General features: G+C 45.3%; 2 protein-coding genes across 8 annotated transcripts in view; both read right to left on the bottom strand.

Moving 5' to 3' along the window:
* Positions 1 to 6,834, bottom strand: part of SEPTIN5 (septin 5) — a 41,425-nt gene extending 34,591 nt beyond the window's left edge. Inside the window, exon 1 of one of the 3 annotated variants that reach the window (XM_069871096.1) lies at positions 6,797 to 6,834. Coding sequence is in view for 1 of the 3 variants with exons in the window: in XM_069871093.1 (XP_069727194.1) it covers positions 2,095 to 2,172 (78 nt within the window). In the remaining 2 variants the exon portion in view is untranslated. Of the gene's footprint in view, positions 1 to 2,094; positions 2,188 to 6,685; positions 6,713 to 6,796 lie in introns of those variants that run through there. The other 2 variants (XM_069871095.1, XM_069871093.1) reach the window with 2 other exon arrangements.
* A 3,942-nt stretch (positions 6,835 to 10,776) lies between these two features.
* The window catches only part of LOC138728073 (septin-2), a 35,124-nt gene continuing 22,176 nt past the window's right edge, over positions 10,777 to 23,724 (bottom strand). For 4 of the 5 annotated variants that reach the window (XM_069871102.1, XM_069871104.1, XM_069871105.1 and 1 more), the window contains 2 exons: positions 19,512 to 19,605; positions 10,777 to 11,575 (listed from right to left, as the gene is read on the bottom strand). In XM_069871102.1, the coding sequence (XP_069727203.1) occupies positions 19,537 to 19,605 (69 nt within the window). In that variant the 3' untranslated portion in view covers positions 10,777 to 11,575; positions 19,512 to 19,536. The remainder of the gene's footprint in view (positions 11,576 to 19,511; positions 19,606 to 23,724) is intronic. The other variant, XM_069871103.1, reaches the window with a different exon arrangement.

The following is a 23,724-nucleotide window of genomic DNA, read 5'->3' as shown; positions in this document are numbered from 1 at the left end:
CCTCTCCAGCCCTCCAGCGTACTCTTCTCCAGCCACCTCCAGCGCGTGGCTGTTGTGATGCTGCTGGGGCTACCAGCCACACGGGCAGGGAGCAATGGACCAAGGGAAGTCACTGAATTCCATCGCTGAATGTTATCAGGCCACCACGGAGTCCAATTAATGCACTGGAAATACGCAAGAGAGAAAGAATTAAGCGTATTAACTCGTTCAGCCCTCAAACCAGAAAGGACTCTTGATACAGAAGCAATGGATCTTTCTGTAGCCCAGCCCAAATCACCACAAGAAAGATGTTGAGGCTCTGGAGCGAGTCCAGAGAAGAGCAACAAAGCTGGTGAGGGGGCTGGAGAACAGGCCTTATGAGGAACAGCTGAGAGAGCTGGGGTTGTTTAGCCTGGAGAAGAGGAGGCTGAGGGGAGACCTCATTGCTCTCTACAACTACCTAAGAGGAAGTTGTGGAGAGGAGGGAGCTGGCCTCTTCTCCCAAGTGACAGGGAACAGGACGAAAGGGAATGGCCTCAAGCTCCACCAGGGGAGGTTTAGGTTGGACATTAGTAAAAAGTTTTTCATGGAAAGGGTCATTGGGCACTGGCAGAGGCTGCCCAGGGAGGTGGTTGAGTCACCTTCCCTGGAAGTGTTTAAGGGACAGGTAGACGAGGCGCTGAGGGGCATGGTTTAGTGTTTGATAGGAATGGTTGGACTCAATGATCTGGTGGGTCTTTTCCAACCTGGTGGTTCTATGATTTTATATCTCTTCTGAGATACCCAATGGTGGGTGAACAGCAGCACACATACTGATGAGGAGCATGTGTTCTGGGAGCTGATCTCAGCTTTTCCGTTGCACCACACACAAATCCAGCTCTTAAACACCCTTGTGGGAACAAGATGACTGCAGACCTCTTCACAGCTCCAGGGACAACTCTCTGGGAGAAAAGGAATGCACAACAGCAGACAAACATTTTTTCCTGGGCTTCAAGGCTAACCACACTGCAGACACACGCACACGCGTGCACAGACAAACCCAGCCATTATTCCAATGTGCTATGAAACAACTTGCATACGCTTCACAAAAATCTTAAATCCCACAATATATTAGAGATCCCACATGGTTCTTTCATGAGTATTAGAGGACTATTCTGTGTGGTTTCACTGTCTCAGGGAAATCTATGCCTTGGGCAAGACGGGGATGAAGGCTTAGTGTTGGTAAGGCAAGAAAGCTGCGCAGGTGAACAAAGGAAGTGCCCTCCAGTTCATGTTCTGCTATCCAGGAAAAAAAGTATCACAGAAGCTACTAGAACTGGAAGAGGAATAATGAGAGAGGAGCCCTCTTGGTTTAGCCAAGAGGTATCTCAGCAAGAAGTGCCTGAAGTATTAAAGACTGTGCAGAGCTCTCCAGGCTTCGTTTCAGCACAGATGAGCTGCAGCACAGCTACAGTAGCAACTGCTGTGGGCAGTGGGGGTCCCAAAATGCCCAGGGAAAGCCCTTGGACTGAACAGTGAAAATGATTTGGCAAAGCTCTAAAGGTACAGAGCAGGGAGACAACTTGACCTGGAACAGCAAGCAACCAGCCAGCTGAAGGTGGATTCTCCCCTGAGTTTCCAGAATGTCCATTTTACTGGGTATTGAATGAACAGCAGCTTGGACTGACACTGAGGGTAGGCAACATGGGCTCGAGAAGACACTGACCTCCACCAGCTGTTTCCTTCTTGCCTTTCCTCAGCATTTGCAAGGAACTATCATAACCCCCTCGCATTTGTTGCTAGAGCACAGATGAAGAATAGCATCGGTGTGAGGCCAGTATCATTTTTGAAAGCATTAAGCAGTTGTAAGGAACTCCTAGAGTTTGTGGTTTCTCCTTCACTCAGATGGCAGCAGCATTTTCACCTCTGCAGTTGTGAGCTGCCTTTTGTAATGCCCCAGCAGGCTGCAACCCAGTAGCTGAGCAAGTGTCACAAGCATCTCCTGGGGTTAAATAAAGGTCGCTCCTACTTCTTTAGCATCAGCATCGATCAGGCCACATCATCTGTTGCACTTAGACATTTGGCTAAAACGCCCGAAACAGCCCTGCACAATTCACACAAGAGGAGGAGACTCACACACAAGTAGCTGAGCAGTTCGTGGAAAATGAAAGGAAAAAAATCCCTGTGCAAGAAACATTCACTATTTCTTTTCATAAACTGCAGATTGCTGCTCACTCTGAGAGGGCTGGACCTCTCCCCTGCCCTGCACTAACAACTGTTTTATCCATTTGGCGCATAAATGATTAAAGAGAGACATCAGCAGCAGGCAGCAGATTCTGTGCCCAGCTCTCCAGCAGTTCTGTTTCATCATGCAGTCCATGTGCTGACCTCCTTTCGCAGCCCTTTTCCAAGAAGCAAAGCAGACAAAGAAGGGGAAAAAAAATATCCAAAAATCAAAGTTCCCAGGATGGACTTCCCTCCCCAGCCCCGATCAGCCCGTCTGTCCCGCAGTAGGACTGTTTAGACAGATGTGGAGCAGGAGGACAGGCAGCGCTGAACTTCTCGACCTGCTGCTGTCCCACCCAGCTTCTGACAGACTGTTCTGAGCACTGAGCCCTTGCCCAGTTTGGAGGGCAAGGGACCAACACTGTCTTTTGAAATGGGCCAAAAAAAATTAACGAACCACACAAGGCCTTTTAGAGAGAGGTAAAAGCTTCCACTCCTAGGCTATGTCTGGCCAAGATACACTGGGACATCAGAAAAACAAGCAGAGATGTGCTGCTTCCCAAGCGTTTCCAGTATTTACCTCCAGACTGTGACTAATTTGCTACTCCCTTTCTGGCAGGCACATCTTGGTAGCCAGGATGCAAGACCAGGGCTGGAAAACACAGAGGTTGGAAGGAACATTAACACAGGGAGTCAAAGAGAAACAGCCTCGCCCAGGGTGATCTATGACACAGTCAGAGATTATCCAGCTGTGGTGAAATATCCCACTTGCCAGCTGCAAACATAGTTTTGCTTTCTCCTAGCGAAAAAAACCTCACCACAACCACCCTGTCTGAATTGATACAGAGCACGACAGACAGCAAAGGAACACACATCCATGCTGCCACTCCCCATGACTCAAAGAAGCACGATTATAACATAATTAGTTTAGCTCAGAGGAAACAGTGGTACCCTGTTTGCCTTCCAGGTTCCATGCCTCTCTGCGCAAGCACAGGCACAGGAAGGAACTTTCCCCTCATCACAAGATTACAAGGACTGTTAATTTAAGGAAAATAGTTACATGAAAGATGGCAATACTGTGAACATGTAACGTGACTATGAATGCTCCAAGCTGCTCCAGCACAGCCCTTGAGGAGATTCAGTAAGGACCTGGTCTCTGTTGCACAATTGCGCAGGGGAACCTGTCACTCACATGATACTTTTCATCATGTATTTCACGAAACTCAGCTAATAGATTATGACCACATTGGTGTCCGCACAGAAATCGTGAGTCACAGTAATTTCATCCTCAAGCAGCTAAAGACACAGGAATCTCCGCTCCTTCCTCTTAATCTGCTCTTTGCCATCAGCACTGCCTGCACTGGAGTGGCCGTGGGTGTGCAAGGACAACATCCAGAAATACCCTGGGTACCTCAGCACTATGCAGAGCAGAGCCATTTCAGAGGGTTACATGTTTCTTTCCAGTCCACCTGGGCTTATCTCTTCATATGCATGGTAGAGAAAAGCAGGAGGCACACATTATCAGGGAACTGGGGGATTTCCATCAGCCACCATCCTCTGGTAGAGGAGGCTGGGGTTGAAGATTGACCTGAAAATGATGCTTTATGTTGGCACGGTTGCCATTTTAGATGGAAGCCATCTCTGCTCTTGTAATATCTACTGTTCTCTGCTTCTTTCTTTCTTTCTAAGAAGAATGCAAAGGAGTCTGAATATAGATTTTTAAGATATAAACCCCAGGTTCTCAAAATCTGAGACATAAATGCAATAAATTCAGAGGTTCTTAATGCCTCAAATCACATTGGAACGATTTCTCCAGCCAAACTACCTTTTGCACAGCATCTTCTATATGTGCTTTACCCCACCATATATATTTTTCTGACAAGCAGACCACCTTGAAACATGCTGAAGCAGAAGAAAGGACCAAGCCAAATGCCAAAGGCACAGCCCTGTAATTTCAAACCCACTGAAAGAACTGGATCCACCAGATAGTCTCTGCTCCCACACCCAAGCACCTTTGCAAGTTGATGGGGTGGGGAGAGATCAACTTAGGAAGGAGAGGTTCCCATCCTCCTGATTTAAAAAGAAACAGTGACTTCAAAGAACTTTAAAGACATGGACCTGAGTGAGTAGGAGCTATCTTCGGAGACATGGCAAGGCAACACCCCAAACACACGCACGCCAGTAACATGAACTAGGAGGCATGTCCTGTGGGAGCGTGCCAGGAGGCTCCCACTGAATGAGGCGTTTGGGAGGTTTCACCTGCACTCCTCCCACAGCAACACCTTTGGTTCTGGCAGCGTCTATCCTCTGCACTTGCCCTGTTTGGTTCTCAACTCAATACTCCTTTGACAAATTGCTAGGTTTCCCTTACATGGGTCCCATTCTTCTGCACATGTGATGTTAGTCATCACTTCAGTTGCCTACCCCGCCTCTTCACGAGAATCCCTCTTAGTGCTCCAGCAGTACAGCAATTGCTAGGAAAGAAGACATCCCTCCAAGAGGTGTTGAACTGGAATGTAATGAGACTGAGGAGCTTGGTCCAACCAGGCAACCTGCTGCAGAGATGCACACCAGAGCCTGGTTCCTCCCTGTGAAGGGTCTTAAACCACAACCCTTTCCTTGGAAAGCAGGATGCTCTGCCCATGGAGACCAATATCAAACCTCCACTGACTTCAGTGGCATACGAGTTCAGTGCCAAGTACATGAAGTAGGAGGCCACTCCTTGGAAATCAGAGAGTTAGAGAATCCATCGTTATTTTTCCTTCATAAATGCTAGCAACCAGGAGTCCAGTCTGCACATCACAGTCCCCTGGACCCAGACAAAGCCCTGACTACACTACGAGGAAAGATGAAGATAGATTCTTTGACACCACATCATTCAATTTTTTGGACTCAATAAGCCATCAATATTATTAAGATTTTACTGAAGGCTACCCTGCTTAAAGGCGGTCTATTGCACTGCCCTCTCAGGAGCACATTTCATTTCCCTGTTGTTTATAAAAATAGAATGGTTGGACTCGATGATCCGGTGGGTCTCTTCCAACCTGGTTATTCTATGATTCTATGATTTTTTAAGAATTAGTTCATGCAAGAATCGCAGCTTTAGTAAACCTTTTAAACTGTTACCTGCTGCCCGACGCGAGTGGATTGGAACAAAGCAGCACAGGAGGAAAATCCCTGCCCTCAAAGGATGCTAACAAAAGGATCAGCTGTGTTTTCATATGTTCACTTTAACACACTGCTTTGTGTTCACAGCTTGATTTCCCTCCACTGTTCCCAAATAACGTGGCTGGCACAAATTCATAATTAACTGTGCTTTGTCATGCAAGACCCACTCTGTACTCTCAGTGTGAGACAGAGATGCACGCGCACACACACACAGAGGTACGTGTTTGAGACAGCTTTCCTTTGCCCCAGCAGCACACGATGCCCTCTGGCAGACACAGGCTGTTGGGGTAGAGGCGCCAGCCCGCTCCTGCCTAGTGTGACACGGGTCGTCAGGAATTATGGTAAGATCTACAACAGACTGCTCTGATCTGTATCTCTCTTCTTCCGCTGGGGAAGGAGCAGAAAAGAGACTTACACATGCCTCCTTCTTTATTTAAAACCATATTAACTGAAGAACACATGTTTATGGGATGAGAGGGGGGCACAGGCACAAAGCTCCTGTCTGGTTCATAGCTTACACCTAATTTTCAACAATTTCATATCACATACTGGATTGTTTCCCTCCAGAAATAATAATTAAAAAAAATTAACAGCAATAGTCACAAATAACTACAAAATGCTAGCAAAACTGTAAGTAGCTTAGTATGCACCACGTTATCCTGTTATCCCTGGATGTGCTTTGTCTCTCCCGTCACTGCAATCAGCAGCTCACAATACTCTGTCTTTTCACAGTGCCCAAGCCTGCATCACACTGGGCAACACCTTCTCCTGCAGCACCCAGCTGCTATAACACACCTTTGCTTTCCTGGAGTCCAGGAAGGTGCTGCAGCACCAGCGTCTGGGCAGGCAGGGCGCTTGCTGCATAGGGAATTGGAGCCCCAAACAGAGGAAGGGTGGATCCAAAGGCAAGTGCAAGCCAGGCTGGGAACGGGGGAGCTTCTCCCCGCAGCAGGGCCCGCCGGCTGCGTTAACCACCGCCTCCATCCCCACCTTTGGGAGAGGGAAAGGCGTTTCCGCGCACAGCAGGCGCTGCTGCATCCCGGTGATGGGTGCTAAGGACCACGAGGGACTCGCCCAGCCCAGCGGAGGATCCCTCTCCCTGTCAAACACCCGAAACACCAAACGGCGAACAAAGAAAACCTGCCGATGTCATCCACTCGCACCACCCTCTCTCCCAGGGCTCGAGGGGATGTCTCCGAGCAGCTCTCGCCCCGCAGCAGCCGCTCCCCCCGCGGGGCTCCGCCAAGGGCACCGGCAGCATCCCAGCCCGGGGGGATGAAGGATGCGGGTGCCCGTACCCCAGCCGATCCCCGCCCCTCCCGGCGCCACCCACCTGCTTCTCCTCTGCGGGGCCGGTGCGGGCAGCGGGGAGAGAAAAAGAAGAGAGAGTGAGGCGTGAGGCTGCGGGGCGGAGCGGGGCGGCCGCGGGTCCCCGCCGCCTCACCTGGGTTGCCCAGCTTGCTGCTCTTGTAGCGCAGCCCCGTGCTCATGGTGCCTCGGCAGCCGCACACGGGAATGCGGCGAGAGCGTGCGGGGAGCGCGGCGAGAGCCGCCCCCGCGGGGCCGGGGCCGCCAATCCCGGCAGCACGGCCCGCCCCGAGCCCGCCCCGCACCGCCCCGGGGACAGCGGGGACCGGGAACCCCGCCTGGGGACAGCGGGGACCGGCCACCCCATCCTAGGGACAGCGGGGCCGGCCACCCCATCCTAGGGACAGCGGGGACCGGGAACCCCCCCGGGGACAGCGGGGACCGGCCACCCCATCCTAGGGACAGCGGGGACCGGGAACCCCGCCTGAGGACAGCGGGGACCGGGAACCCCACCCTAGGGAGAGCGGGGACCGGGAACCCCATCCTAGGGAGAGCGGGGACCAGGAACCCCCCCGGGGACAGCGGGGACCGACCACCCCATCCTAGGGACAGCGGGGACCGGGAACCCCGCCTGGGGACAGCGGGGACCGGCCACCCCATCCTAGGGACAGCGGGGACCGGGAACCCCATCCTAGGGAGAGCGGGGCCGGCCACCCCATCCTAGGGACAGCGGGGACCGGGAACCCCATCCTAGGGAGAGCGGGGCCGGCCACCCCATCCTAGAGACAGCGGGGACCCGCACCTCATCCCAGGGGCAAGGGGGAACCTGCACCCCTCCCACCCCGAGGGACAGCGGAGACCTACACCCCATCCTAGGTACAAGATGACCTGCATCCCATCCTACAGACAGGGAGGACCCGCATCCCAACCTAGGGACAAGGGGGACCGGGAACCCATCCTAGGGACAGCGGGGACTGGGAACTCCGCCCAGAGACAGCAGGGACCCACACCCCATCCTAGGGACAAGGGGACCCACACCCCATCCCAGGGACAGCGGGGACTGGGAACCCCATCCTAGGGACAAGGAGGGACCCACACCCCAACCTAGGGACAAGGGGGGACCGGGAACCCATCCTAGGGACAGCGGGGACTGGGAACTCCGCCCAGAGACAGCAGGGACCCACACCCCATCCTAGGGACAAGGGGACCCACACCCCATCCCAGGGACAGCGGGGACTGGGAACCCCATCCTAGGGACAAGGAGAGACCCACACCCCAACCTAGGGACAAGGGGGGACCGGGAACCCATCCTAGGGACAGCGGGGACTGGGAACTCCGCCCAGAGACAGCAGGGACCCGCACCGCATCCCAGGGACAGTGGGGACCCACACCCCATCCTGGTGACAACGGGGACCCATACCCTGCTCCAGGGACCACAGCACAGGTGAGAACCCACACCCTGCATGGGGGGGACAGCAGGGACCCCCAGCCCATAGCTGAGCAGCACCTCTAGCACAGGAGGGGACCTGCACTCCACGCCCCTTGCCCAAGCGGCACCTAGAACCCAGGCCAGGGCGATGCCAGCAACAATCACCCCACGCCCACTCGGAACCGCACATGCAAACACTGATCCGATGGCTCCAACGGTCCCTGCTCTCCCAGAGGGACACGGCACCCAGGAGGAGGAATGCTCCATTGAATGAAACAACACAAACGGAATAAATAGGAAACGCCTTTCCAGATTTAGCATCTCAAAATGCAGTGGGAAGGCCTGAATCATACTGCAACTGTACTGCGCACTCTGTTTCCATTAAAACATTTTAAAGAGGTGATAGGAAAGTCATTTTAGGTAAAAGCTGTCCATATAACATTTTAAGGAAGAGCAGGGGAGAATTCGAATGATTTTAAACACTCTAAAAGCAGTAGTAGCACATTATTTAAGAACAGCTCACAGGAACCTGAACTCAACAGCAGAGGAGCAGGGGATGTGCAGCCTCAGGCCACTGTGATCCTTTTCCCAACTGCCACAGCTGCAGGGAAGATTTTTTTTTCCTGCCACATTTCCAGGACAAGTAAATAATCAGACTTGAAGCTGTTCTGAATACAGGGCAGGATAAGATGGCACAACGACAACTGCACAAGTGCAAAGACACTCCCCTGCCTTGGAACAAGGCAGACACCAACGCCACAATAGAGACTTTTCAAATCCTCGTAGTCATCACGGCATTTATCTTGCCATTTCTTCCACCATCTCATTCAAAACATCTCTCATATCAAAACAAGAAGTCACTTCCAAGACCAGAGATTGGCAATCCCAGGCACCTGTCTTTTAAAACCCCATTAGCTCATCCCAAATTCAGTTTTAGCCATCGATTCAAAGCATTAGGAAAAAAATAAATCAGGTAATTGTCAACATATTTGCTTGTTTTTAAACACTAGAGAGCCGCAGACCATTAGAGACACTACACCACAATTAAAGGCACCAACAAGCCAACCAGCCTTTCAGAAATTGTTTTATAGTCTGCCAGCGTTTTAAATCTAATGAAGACTGAAAGAACCGCAGTCAACTGCTCCTTGATCCTGCTGAACAGTTATTAAAAGAGTTACATGTGGGCACTTTGTCTCTATGTGGAAAAGTGTCAGCCCCACTGAAGGCTGAGTGGAATTCTGAGAAAGGGATTTGTCTTCCACTGCCCTGGCACTGCCGACACCAGCAGGAGTGGGAATGCAAGGTCAGAAATTCTGCTCTAGCCAGGGCCCTGTATCCAGAAACCTTCACAGTAGCAAAGACTTGGCTTAACAAATCTGTTCCCCCATTAAGCTGTGAAATATTTTAACAAAACCAAGTTTAAATGTAACTAAAGAGCAATGCCGGACAACATCAAAGAGATGGTAGAAGGCATAAAAATTAAGCTTGCATTGGAAGGAATGCACTAGGTATAGCATCAGCAGTGCTGGCAAGCCCTTCTTGGATTATTATTCAAGTAGATCTCAGGTTTTGAGCCCAAACTCTCCAGCTGGAATTCACAAGCTGGAAGGAGGCAGAGCCTATAGATCAAACGGCACCAGCTAGTAAAAATCTGTTCACCAAACCTTCACACACAAGAACAGTTACAGTAAGGGGAGGTGTCTTGCTTTGAAAAGAAGTGGCATAAAAGCTCTGGTTTTAATAAAATTACAGACTAGATAATGAAAGCCTGCTTCCCCATTGTCCTGGTTTGCTTTGAAAACAAACTTTTCATGTTACCTTTGTTCAGAGAGCTAATCCAGCAGGTAACTAAAGTGTGTAAGGAAAGTCTTGACTTCCCAGGAGGGGTGTGGCTGTCCTGAATTTCACAAGCAGAAATGGACAGCATACCATTTCAAGAAGGTTGCAAAATATGATGTAAAATTCTGGAAGAAAAACAACATGTTAAGTTGCATGTAATGGCACACAACTAATGAGAAAATGTTTGCTGTTAAATCTCCCACCTTGGTTCCCTTGACAGACAAGCTTACAATTCAAACCCTCTTAAAACCTGAAGAGACTTGGTATGAACACAGATCTGTTACTCCCTTTCTTCTTTCAATCACATTCTAATAGCCATTGAAATAACAATGTAATGTCCATGTTACCAAGTCCAACTCCAAATGCAGCCAACTATCCATTCGTACAGAAGACAAAGTCTCTTAATCCCATATCTGCAAAATAATTTATGCTTATGCATATATAATATTCGCAAGACTACAAAAGCATGCAGAAGAGAGCTATCCACTCTGTAATGACATCAAGGAAACTACAATAATTATGAATTTATAAACTACGGTGTGTGATGAGATTTTCCAAGACATTTACCCACCTCAAAGATGTCAGGAGGTGTTTAATGAACTTTTTTGCGAAAGTAGATGCAAAGACTTGCCACCTAATTTCCAGCTAAAACACTTTTAAAGTTGTTATGAAATTAAATCAAAGCCATTTGAGTGCAGACAAATTCTAGAATACGCCTTCCTTCCCCAGGGTATATATCATGATTCCTTTGAATACACACTGTGTGTGTCACCATACTATGACATTTCAGATTGGTTTAAAAGAGCCCAAATCTAAAAAAAATAACAAAAATCACCCAAATTTCAACATTTTCCACATTCATATGATTTATTACAAAACTTCATTGAAAATTAGTGTTATGGTATATAAAAAGTTCAGTACGTGCCATCACTCAGCTGACAGATCAAAATGCCTTTGACAGAAATTGTTGCCATCGGTACTTGAGACCTGAAGATGAATCTTCAGAAGCATCCACAGAAGTTGTTGGCACGCGTAGCGGTCACGTTATGGTAAGGCACAATGATTTAGAAAAGTCAGCTTCTCTGTATCACTGGTGAATCATCAGTGTTTTGTACCTTTCCTCATACATCACACAAATATAAAGCACCAGAGACGAGTTTCAAAAGTAACCAAAGCACAGAGAGAGTTAGGAAAAACTGATCCGATACACAATTACTTAAAATGGCAAGTGGAAGTTATGATACTGTGCAAGCACACATACATTTACTGTAAACAGGGCACAAAATCTTTTAGTATTAATGACTAAACTGTTCAGAATAACCTAGCAGATACACGATTAACTCCTTAAACCGACCACGACAACTACTCCGAGCAGCATACTCCATCAGTTTTGGTAAGAAAGGGTACAGAAAGGATAATAAAACCACATTTAAAAGTATGAAGACAGTGTTACCAAAAGAATCAAAAAAGATACAATATACTTGATTAACATCGAATATATAAAACATGCCAGTTCACAACACAATCTTCAGACTTTGTGTTTGTTTTAACGCAGGTCTTGATCTGCGGCATCCAGCTTTTGCATTCGAACGTTACCATGCGGTCAAAGAAAACAGAGCACCCATCCACTTAGAGAACTGTATAGTTCTGCAGACAAAAGGGGAAAACAAAAACCATTAGAAAGGACAAACCCGCAGGCTGCCAGTGTCTGGGGCAGCCCCAGCCCCTCCAAGCAAAGAAATGTAGTCCAAGGCAGAGGACATTCCAGTTACTGTGTCACAGGGAACAGCATCAGATCTCCATCAGCTGAGCCAGATGCCATTTGGCCCCAAATATTTACCACAAACGTCAAATCAGAGCACATACATGAGAATCTATTTTTAGTTACATACTTTCTGAAGCATCCACACCCCTGTCCATCTGCAAGACTGCAACGACTGCATAACACCTCATCTTAGTGATAATGCACACAAGAAACCAACCTCAGCTAGCCTGCTATATGAAGCTTATGTCTGGTGAGGAAAACAAAACCCACATATCTAAACAGGGCTAAAAGCAAGCAGCAAGTTTGATGTCATGCACAAACAACTCCCATGACACTGCTTAGGTAAAACAGGAAAGGAAACAGATCTTTTTCAAGCATTCACACAACAGTATTCATATTGCTGAAAGAACAGATACTAGTCTATAATGTACTGAGGGTTTGGATGTCTCCATAGCTACCTGCCGACTGAAAAGGCTGCTGCAAAGAAAGCAGAATTCCAGCTTTCCCTGAAAATTGGGCCCTGCTTAAGAAGCTGTGTCAGATTTGAAAGTCAGGAGACACCACAAATTCTCCAGTCCCAAAAATACTCATTCCCAACAGGAAAAAATAGCATTATCTAAACATCCATCTGGATGGAAAAAGCAATATCCTAGCAAACATTGTTGTGTCAACTCACTTGTACAAGTCCAACACTCATCCAGACTACACTTGCTGCCTACAGTTGGGATAAGGAGCAAGGGAAGCTGAGAACAAGGTCCTTTGCCATTCTCGCAGTGGGAATTCTGCTCAATACACAATTACTCACAATTTTAAGGAGGCCATCACTTCCTGTAACCACCAGAACAAGCCAGCCAGCATTAAGGCTTTAAAGCCAGAGCCCATAAATCACTAATCAAACTCAATATTCAAATTCAAAACTAGCCAGTTGTGCTGCACTGCTGCTTTGAGTATTGAAACTAATTTCTGCCATGGCCTGCCAAACTCTACTCTGAGACAGAAGGCATCTCAGAGGCAAACAGTACATGATGTTTCAGACTCACAAAAAGACTGGAATTCCCAATAAACATGACGGCTGGGGTTATAAGCCCAGATGTGAACCAGTGTTACCAGCATCAGCAACACAACATCCATTTTATATGCTCGTAGAATATACTCGGGCAAGTATGTTTGCACACTTTCAGTATGGAGTCATTTCACTGCTCTTTTTTTTCTCATCTCCTTATAACACAACCTTGTATAACACGTTAGGTTGATAACGTTCCTTACAAATGTGATCTCCAATTTTATTAGACTAACCTTACTCCTTTAACCCATACTGAGCTTTAAGAAACGCCTCCTCCTGCAATGCGCATTCATACCATTATTTAAGAAAGATGCCGTTTCTTCAGTACACCATTAAAACAAGACTTGCTCAGTGAGGAGCATGACTAGCACTACACACGCCTGCACCCCAACGTTCACGGTCAGACAGCTCTGAGTCCTACATTTGTAAAGGTTTCAAAGTCTTGGGAAGGACTGGGTTTGCCTCCCCTCAGCTGCTCACAAGAACACCACTACCATGCAGGGCAACTTGACATCTCTGCATGTAACCCTTTGAATTTTTGTAGAAGACATTTGTTTATAAGTAGTTACATTTTCTCACTGACCTTGAATCTTTTTCTTCAAATACCATCCATTTTGCATTGTAGCTACAGCCCTTGGAGCCTTCAATCAGCAGCATGAGTTTTGAGAAATGGTGCATTTCCCAAAAGAATAAGTATTGGATGACACTAATGCCCTCTTGTTCACTAGTTTTGACTCATTTTGCCACCCAGACCCCTAATATTTTAGGTTTCTGATATTTCAGTCATCCTCTGTTGACTTTGCTGCTGCAAGTTTGTTCCCTTTCCTTTTGCTACCCCTTAGTAACACCCCGTACTTCCCCATAGTAAACCTCATTAGCCAAGTATACACTAAGTTACAAAACTGGCCTTTGAACTGCTTCCCGATGTTTATCAGTTAATTTAACATGCTAATAGGGTTAATATCCTATGAGTCACATACACATACCAGGCTCCAAGCACCAGAGCTGTAAGAAATGTTTATTTAGCAAAAGGTGGCCTGAAGCATTTACAGGTCCTCTGTGATACAACATCAGGCTTTGGCACGAACCTGATAGATTCGTGCACTGCACCCCCTGGGGCTGCTAATGCCCAAGGAAAACCATACTGGATGCATCGGTGTGTCAGACACAGGAAGATGTGGAGCCAGAGGCAGAGCACAAGGTGCCGCTGCATGTATCCACAAGAACTGACAATGCCATTGCAGCCACTGCACTCTGGGCTTCATCTTTCCCAATATCATTAGCAATAAGCAAATAAATATATTCCCACTCACCTTTAACATTTCCCCAGAAAACAGGGTATCTGCAGTGGCTCAGGAAGAATTGTCTATTCTTCCTGGTTTATGTTCTCTGGGATCACTCGCCTAAGTCTGAACCAGTTTAATTTACAGAGATACCATTTGTGCAACTCTATGAAAATATCTGAAAAACTTGCTCTTGGGTGTTTCAATCTTTTTCATTTAGTGTTTTGCAAACATTGTGCCATTCCTGGGAAAGCTTTTAAGTCTGCAAAGTAGAGAAGGTTTTGGTTCTGGGATGTGGAAGACCATTTTGCTGTCCTCTCCTCCACAAGCACTGCGGTTCTGGAAATCGGTCTCAACGGGAATGTGCTTTTTAAGATGTCTAAATCCTATAGTGTTAGACACACTGCTATTTCTAGGAGTGAGTTCTCCTTATAAAAATAGGTCCCAACAAACTCCTGAAAACTTTTCATACAGAAAATGGAAACAGATAAAAATCCAGGCAAGATTCTTTAGGAGCCAAAAGACACGATAGTTGGGCACAAGGGGTTTACAGGCTTCAGTGATACATCAGACTTATGTATCATATTAATAATACTTTTCTGAACAGGCCTTGAAGACTACAATTTTAACAAAGTGTTACCTTTTTTCCCCACAAGGAAGAGTTGCACCTCTTGTTTTCTGTCAAAGGTCACAGCCAGGGATGCTGTGGAACACCCTAGATCACAACATTATCCTTGATTATGTTCTACTTACAGCCCAGGAACATGACCGTTCCACCAACTGAGAGCAGAATGGACTCACAGGGAGATACAAGATACTATTTTTAGATGAACAAACTCAAATGAAAGCGTTCTTGTTCTATACATCAAGCATTAAAAGCCACAACATGACTCTGCCATCTGAAGCCTGTCTAGCTCTCCATACTTTATACACAAGTGCAGGTGGGCACCAGCTACAAGGTGGCTCCAGGGGATCCTGCAAAGATCCTTCTGTACCAGTTACCCTCAAGGTCCTATGGAGTCACACAAGTTCAGCACTTCAATTCTACAGTAGCACAGGAAAATTGACAATTTCTATTAGAAGTCTACTCTCTAAGGGAAATGAAACCTTCAGCACATCAGTGCAGGATTTGCTGACCAAGTCCATTATTAGAAGAGCTGAAAAGAGCTGGAGAACGATAGTGCTCTCCTAGTCTAGATTCTAGCCAGAAAAACATCCCCTGGCAGTGCCAGGCAGCTGTTCCAAACACTACAAATTTGTCCAAGCTTCACATTTTCTAGGCTCTCAATTTCAGCTGCCAAAAACTACAACATGATCTTTACTTCCTCAAACAACAATTCTCATCAGATCAATTCTGCATTCAGCAGCATCATTTTAAAAGGCTGGTTGCCATGACAATGCTTTGTGTTGTTCCCTTAAATGATGTCAATTCATCAGTAGAAAGAACTGGTTCCTTTAGAACTGTTCTTATCAAGAATCACAACAGTACTAGTGAGCTCAAGAGGCTTTAAAATGCTTGTGGAAATCATGAGCTATACTAGAAGAATTTTCAACATCCTACAGATATTTTAAATGCAAGATGCTTATTTTTTTTCTGAACACATTTCCTTAGCCATAACTACGTTTCCAGCTGGCTATATTTGTTTTCCATAGCCTGACTTCTGTTGCTGGTTTGTCCCAGCATGATCTTGAAGCCAAGTGGAAGACAGACAATCCAGATTTGTAAGAATAACAAGAGGAAAGCAGATTGCAAAAAGCTACAGTTTCAGAAACAGAGAAGGGAAAGGGAAGAAACGCCCTAAATAAACATTTCATTTAAAAAAATAATTCCAGCTTCTTGCAACAATGGCTCATCCGAGATGGACAAGTTCAGAAACTAGAATATACACTGTTGGAATTACTGCAGGCTTTTTTTCAAAGCTTTTTGTATCAGAGTATCCAAAAAAACCTAAATCTCTTCTAATTTTTGGTCATTTATTCCACCCCTCCATCGCCTTCCTCTCCAATGCTTCCTTTGAACTGTCAAATATAAGAAGAAACAAGCTCCTACATTTTACAGTAGTGTTTTGCATTTTAAAAAGCAAAATATCTGAAAATTCAAGCTTGTCTTAAAGTCTTTACCATGCTTCACATGGACTTGTAAGATTAGCATACAAAAAGTTAAGGTAAAAACTGCTGAGCCTGCTTATTCCAAGAGTATTCTGGTGTCCAGCTGTGCTCTCACTGCCCACTACAAACAACTCCACATGCACTGTTTGTACACAGAAGCTACGAGGAGATACAGACAGAAGTGTAGGTGAGCACACCTTTGACAGGCTGCTCTCAAAGGCTCTTGAGCACCATCTCACAGAGTACGTGTGAACTCACAGGCTTTTGTCAATAGGAGCAGCTGGCACACTGGCCACTGGCTTTCCAAAACCACCTTCCTTTCCTATTTCTAACCCAGCCTCCACCAGTGCTGTTTTTCATCCCCCTTCCTGCTTCTCCATCCTCTTTGGAATCTCTGAACATATTCCCTGCGTATAACCTTCACCGCTGGCGCTCCCCTTATGCTTCTCTTACTCCAGCCTTGAAAGAAAAGGAAACTGTTTGAAGAGTCCCTTTAAAGATGTACCTACTTAAACAGGATCAGGCAAATCAGACCTTCCAGCCATCGCATCTGTGTAGCACTTTATGATAATACAGCCTCAGACTTCTTGGCAAGGATTTGAGTTCAGCAGTTCTTAATCATTACGCAATGCCAGACTTTCCAGAAGCATTCAGCAATCTCCTCCACATCCAAAATCCATCCGAAATCAGAAGTGAGTGTTTCACATATTTGGACATTACCATCTTTTCATTATCCTACCACTTACTTTCCAGCTCTTATCTATGAAGGTATTTACACTCTTCTACTGCTCCTTCCTCCTGGAAAAATACCCTTATTCTCATAAGCTTTGTGAAGGGGAAAATATTTCTAAGGTACTTTTGAACAAAATGAATGAATATGTATTTTACTAATATAAAAAGTGAAAACCATTAATTTTTACATAAATTATCTATAAGGTTACATATTTTTCTCAGCATAAGGACAAGTGAGGGTGAAAAAGAGCATTTGTAGGACAGACTGTGCTTTCCAGTAGCACAGCTGATCCTTCAAAGTTCTTGTAAAACTAGAACCTGGGAGATGCTCAGGATAAGCTGTGATAGAACAAAAAGATTAACGTCAAGTATATATAAATTTGTGGACAGTTTGGTTCTGCAGAGTACTGTGTTAATTATAAGCTCCCTGATTTCTCTGGAAATAGTGAGCTCAGAGAAGTGCAGCAAATATATCTGATGGGGATGCTGGAAGTTGAAATCACCACTCCTAACTGCAAAGCCTGCAAACATGCATGAGAGCAAACTCCCTAAGTCAAGGTCCTAGGTGAAGATTCGTTTCAACATGCTGACAGGAGCACACAGCAACACTCCAGTTTGGCAAGAGTGTAACTTCAGTTCTGACTGTGCCTATAGCCAACAAATTACACTAAGTCTTATCAATCAACATCTCAAGGGTAACAAAAATTAAGTTCAAAATTCTTGCCTGAAAGCAATCTGTCAAACAACACAATTTCCACAGCAGCTGATGAAATATCGCTTGGCAGATTCCAAAGAAACAGCAGGACCTCCACGTATGAAGATCTCATCCACACCCTTCTCAAATTTGCTCACATTCAATATTTCAGACCAACTAGCTTTAAGATTTAGTTCAAACTGAATCACAACAGGATCATGGGGATGCTACATTAAATCTGCGAATTCTCTTGGCTGACATTTAGTGGTCCAAGCTGTTTTCAAGACTAGCAATGTAAAGTATCTACAAAATAAGGTTTCACTTCAATGCACCTGAGCATTCTCGGAACTCTGTTTACTTATGTATCCATGGCTGCAAATTCAGCCTGGGACAAAGCACGCTCCAATGTTTTTGTTATAAACACCATATTCAGTAGTATCAGAAGGTGTGAAACACAGGAAATCAGGTGCCATTACTGGCTAACCATTCGTGTGACTACTGCACCCTATTAGCCCGTAGATACTGATTTCACAGCAAATCCAGGGAGCGATGAGAGAGCTCTGAATGTATCTGTAATACTTGCCATCCTGTGCTCTGCAAGCAACAACTCTGGAGAAGCCTATGAGACGTAGGGTGGTTTTTCCTTACTGAGTACCAGTGTAAAGTACGCCACGTGGTTAAATGTAGTTCCTAAGTTGCACTAAGGATTGAGCTCCTTTGCAAAAACGAGTAATAATAATTCACACTACAGAAGGTTTCCTGCATCAAATGGCTGCTTTCACAAGCAGTCAGAGTTTGGCCGTATGAGAACAAAGTCATTATGAAAACCTGGGACCTTCAGTTCAGACCGAAATATTTCACAGGCTGCACAATTACCAGCTCCCGCCTGAGGAAGCAAGAGCTTTGCGTCAGACGCTGCTATCGCATACACTGCACGGCCAACCACAATATCGCTCTCAGTGTTTAGATTCCCAGCTCTGGGAAAATAGATCTTAGTATGGAAGTTGGAAGACATAACGTGAAGACTCCTCTATCCACTGGACTTGGAATTGGGACAGTGAGAAATCTGAGTCTCAATTAATTTTTTCCCCTTAACTACTTCACGCAAAGATCACTGTGCATATACCTGCAAAACCATCAACTTCTGCTTAAACAGGAATCCAGCGAATAAGTTCATTCCTTAGGAGACTTTTTCTGGGGTTTTTTTCTTTTTTTTTTTTTTAAATAAACAGGAAGACTGAAGGTTCAAATAAAGGCAAGAAAAAAATCTCCTTATTTTAGGCTTGGAATGTTGGCAGCTGCCACAAGGTCATAAGGGATAATATAATCCATTTTATTCAAGCTTCACATTCCAGAAGACCAGCAATCACAACTGGAGTATTAAACTGAAGTATTAGGCAACAACTCCTCATATCCTTCTATTTTTTATTCTTGCATTTAAAAGAAAACTTACTCCCCTAGAGCTGCATTCTGAAGAAAGCTTGAGTATTTGCTATAAGGATTTTCTTTTTCTTCACTCACTCTGATCCCACTTAATATGTCATCTATGAGATCAAGGTAGTCCGTATTCAGCACACGTAACCAGTCTGCCTAAAATTTTGTCTGATTCTTTTAAAAAAAGCTGCTATAAATTCAGGTGACTACAAGCCCCAAAACACCGTAACTTTTGTTAATATATAGTTAAGTTCATTTTCTGAGCAGCTTTTGTTAACAGAAACAAAGCCAAATGATCCAAATGGAAGGCAAAGATAAGCATTTGCAGGTCTTAAAAAAAGCTGGAAAGGTAACAGCTGCATAGATCTTTTTTTCTAGCCTACCCAGAACACCACTCATTTTTTTCTGTAAGTACTGTACGAGCAACACCAAAGTGCAAAATTAACAATAATAATTGTGAAAGATCTTAGGTAAGTGGAGTAAACAAGTCATAAAAGTAATACCTGATGCATCCAGATGCTAAGCATCTTAATCATCACCAGGCTTCATCCTCATTTGGGCTTGCATCTGTGCAATCATCTCCTGCATGCGGCGCAGCTGCAAGAGAAAAAGACCCACGTGTTTGAAACAATTTCATGAGGAGTCCAAAATCCAGGAAACTTGAAATCTTTTGCTTCCACTGTAGAATACAGATCTGATTTGCCTCTTTATAAAACGGAAATGTTTAATTAATTCACATGACTCAATACATAATTTTTTCCATCTCGGATTCTTTAGTGCATCACATCTAACTTTCACAAAAGATTTCTAAGAGTACTTATAATGAAAATTAAGCAATAAAATCCCAATCTTTTGAAGCTAGCTGTGTATGCAGACCTGTGAATTAACATTTAATCTCTGATAAAGAAAATGTGCCCTTTGTGTGCATACAGAGATATACTGCTTGAGTAAGCTGAAACAGCTTTGTCCTGATACAAACGCTCAAAGCATAATACCAAGTACGAATATTCATCTTACAGTGAACTAGATAACTCTGCAAATTTCTAGCAACAGTAGCAGCTGAACTTGCGGACAGAATTTAAAAACTACTTCAAAAGCAAAACAGAAAGATGTTTACAAGATTTGGGAAAACAGACTAAACATATTAAGAACCAATATTTTTGCTTCTAAACAATGACTTTTCCTGGAAATAACTGTTTTCTTAAAGGCATTTTCTTATGACACTTATAAGTTATTTCCATCTCATAAAAGACCAGCCACATATAACTCCACACCCCCACCCCCATCCAAAAAAACCCCAGCATTAATTTAACTGCATTCCTAAGAAAGAATAAAAAACACTCATACAGCTTTTCAAAATATACATGCAAATACCTCTAATTTGGTTTACAAATGACTAGGTGTTTCCTTCCTGATGCAGGTGGAGAAGGCCCACGTACACAATTGCAAATGTCCCTTCTTACAAATTGGAAGAGAAACAGGCTGCAATTTCCATGCACACTGTATAAAATATGAGTGTTGCATAGCAAGTTTTCATTATTCTAAGAATATGTGCGTAGTTTTCAATATATGCAGCTTTTTTCTCCTTTAGGAAAAAGGTAGAGAATTACTTTCACGTATTTTCAGGGGATGGAGGGGAATCATAGAATCATAGAATAGTTTGGGTTGGAAGGGACCTTAAAGATCACCTAGTTCCAGCCCCCCTGCCATGGGCAGGGACATCTCCCACTAGATCAGGTTACCCAAGGCCCATCCAACCTGGCCTTGAACACCTCCAGGGATGGAGCAGCCACAGCTTCCCTGGGCAACCTGGGCCAGTGTCTCACCAGTCTCATGGTGAAGAAATTCTTCCTAATGTCTATTTTAAATCTGCCTTTCTCCAGTTTATACCCCTTCCCTCTCGTCCTATCACTACAAGCCTTTATGAATAGTCCCTCTCCAGCTTTCTTGTAGGTTCCTTTCAGGTACTGGAAGGTCGCTATAAGATCTCCTCGGAGCCTTCTCTTCTTCAGGCTGAACAACCCCAACTCTCTCAGCCTGTCCTCATAGAGCAGGTGCTCCAGCCCTTGTAGACCCCTCTGGACCCACTCCAACAGCTCCATATCTTTATCACATTGAGGATTCCAGAACTGGATACAGTACTCCAGGTGAGGTCTCACAAGGGAGGAATAGAGGGGCAGAATCCCCTCTCTTGACCTGCTGGCCACGATTCTTTTGATGCAGCCCAGGACATGGTTGGTTTCTGGGCTGTGAGCACACACTGCCAGCTCGCGTCGAGCTTCTCATGGACCAGCACCCTCAAGTCCTTCTCTGCAGGGCAGCTCTCAATCACATCATCTCCCATCATGTACTGAAATTGGGGATTGCCTTGACCCAGGTGCAGGACCTTGCAGGCCCTGTTGAACCTCATAAGGTTCTCAGAAACACTTCAACTGAAAAAGCACTGCTACGTTTCAATCACATTAGCAATTGTGACACAAGTTACTCCGTCGGACTCAATATAAGAGAGTCAGTGTAAATCACCGACTACATGTATGTAGTGTTCACTTTTTCTTGCCTAGCCTCAGATGCAAATTTGGGAAAAGGCAAGAAACTCAAGTGCAGAGCTTGCAGCCCAGCCAGTGGTAACAGAGCTTGCCTAGAACTTGATGGCTTCCAGCCTCTTGCTGTAGCAGCACAGGGCTCAGAGGAGGTGAATTCAGCTCCTGTGACTGCAGCAGAGACACTCTGCCAAAAGGAGACTCACACAGGAACAGTGTGAGGTAGAGCTAAGTCTGTAAGGACCATTATATACCATCTACATCCTTTTGTTACACTTCAGACAAAAAGCTTCTGATCAAAATAATAGCATAACGCTATTATGCTCTTAAGGTAGGAGGAAAAATCAGAAGCGAGAGTTGCATTGATTCCATGGTCCAAGAAAAGAAAAGTTTCACAGATTAACTTGTAAAAAAATAAACTTGTAAAAATGCAAGACACCTGGTCTTTTGAACGGCCCCTCCGCAGATTTACCATCAGAATAAAAGAACTAGCTTACTGGAAGCTTGCCTGCTTCAGCTTTCCCAAGGGCACTCAAAGCTGAGCCATGAAACATTCCCAAAATAGAAACCATTCAGTAATCACAGGGAAAGATACTGCTGCACATGTATTATGGCGACTACTCAAAAGCAGCATTCCACTAACAGCCAACGTAATATTTTAAGACTTAAATACAGCATCAAGTCTCATGTTTCCTTAACCTTAGTTGATAAAAATATACCCACATGATGACAGAAATCAGATGCTGCATATGGCTCAAATGAAAGGTAGGATAAAAGTGCTAGGAGACCTACTCTGCTCTAACATGAAGACAGTCAAGACGGTTTTCCTTTTCCATTTTCATGTGGTGTTTTTGAGATCTACAGGTGAAGCGTCAGTCTCATCCCTTAGATAAATAATAGCACGTTTCTGAAGCTATTTTAGCATAATTCAGTAGATAAACTTTCAGGCACAAAGCCTGTCAAAAAAAAAATAGGCACACTGTTGTGTCCTATGGTCATCAGTAGATAACTCATCACTGAAGTTTTCTTTTCGTAAGGAACACTGGCAAAAATTAAAGAAAATAAAAATGAAGAGGTACCCAAGCATACCTGTATTTTTCACTGGACCCCAGGCTGCACTAGCATTTTGCTTTGGGTTTTGTCAAGCATTTGCTATGCAAACAATCCAGAATAGTCACGTTCTGCTGGCTCCTCAAGAGCTCTAAGCAAACTCACAACTCCCAGTTTCGTAACAGTATCCTTACCAGGCAATGCATGAGCAACATTACACGCTCAAACCCGGCTGCATAACTACAGGGCTGAAGTTAGAGGGGATCAGGGTGTTCCTATGATGGTTGCTATTTGTTAAAAATGCTTCCAATACCAAAAGTACACAACTAGTTTTGTTAACTGAAGACAAGGAAACTACTCCTGAAAGAGTTGCTCTATTGGAAAAGGGGCTACCCTTGAGATACCTGTGTCCTTCAAGGGACACACTGATACTAGAAATAGCAGAAGTCACTGGGGCCACAGTCATCGCTCTACATGGGCAGCGAGCATTGTTCCTTCAATGAACAACTCAAAAGCAAAAAAAAAAAAGGAATTACTCAAAAAAGAAAAAAAAGTTGGTTTTCATTCCATCCCTGAAAGGATTCACATTGCTAACTGCTTCTTAAGGGTTTCCTTCTCACAACATTCTCCCAGGACCAAGACTACACAACTGCACAGAGGAAGGCTGCAGCATCCCCTGCCCTGTGCTGGGCAGTAACAGCCCACAAACTAATTAAACTTCACAGATGGCTGTATCTCCCTCAGGTCTGCAGGCCCTCAGGAGCAGCCACGCTGTATTGCCACATAAAAGCTGGCACCTTGTCTTTCACTACAACCCTTACACTAACACCTGCAAACTGGGCAGTGAGCAGCTCACGTTCCTTGCCCCACCCTGCCCAGGTGCTGCTGGAGCCCGGTCCCGCAGCCCCACTGCTGCGCACTGGGCCCCCACTGACTCCACACCAAACTAGGGCTGGTCTTCTTGGCTGCCGAAGGGTTAAACACATTCAGAAAGCAGAATGAAGATAAAACGATTTATACGTGCGGTTAATTCCACTGTATTCAGCCCACTGCTGCCCAGCTCCACTGATGAGAGCGGAGCAGAGGGGTTCGCCCAAAGCCTCAGGGTAGCTCACTGGAACAGCCA

This window comes from Phaenicophaeus curvirostris, chromosome 17, assembly GCF_032191515.1.
Source record: "Phaenicophaeus curvirostris isolate KB17595 chromosome 17, BPBGC_Pcur_1.0, whole genome shotgun sequence".
NCBI classification, from domain to species: domain Eukaryota; kingdom Metazoa; phylum Chordata; class Aves; order Cuculiformes; family Cuculidae; genus Phaenicophaeus; species Phaenicophaeus curvirostris.
This window is presented reverse-complemented; position numbering and strand designations above follow the sequence as displayed.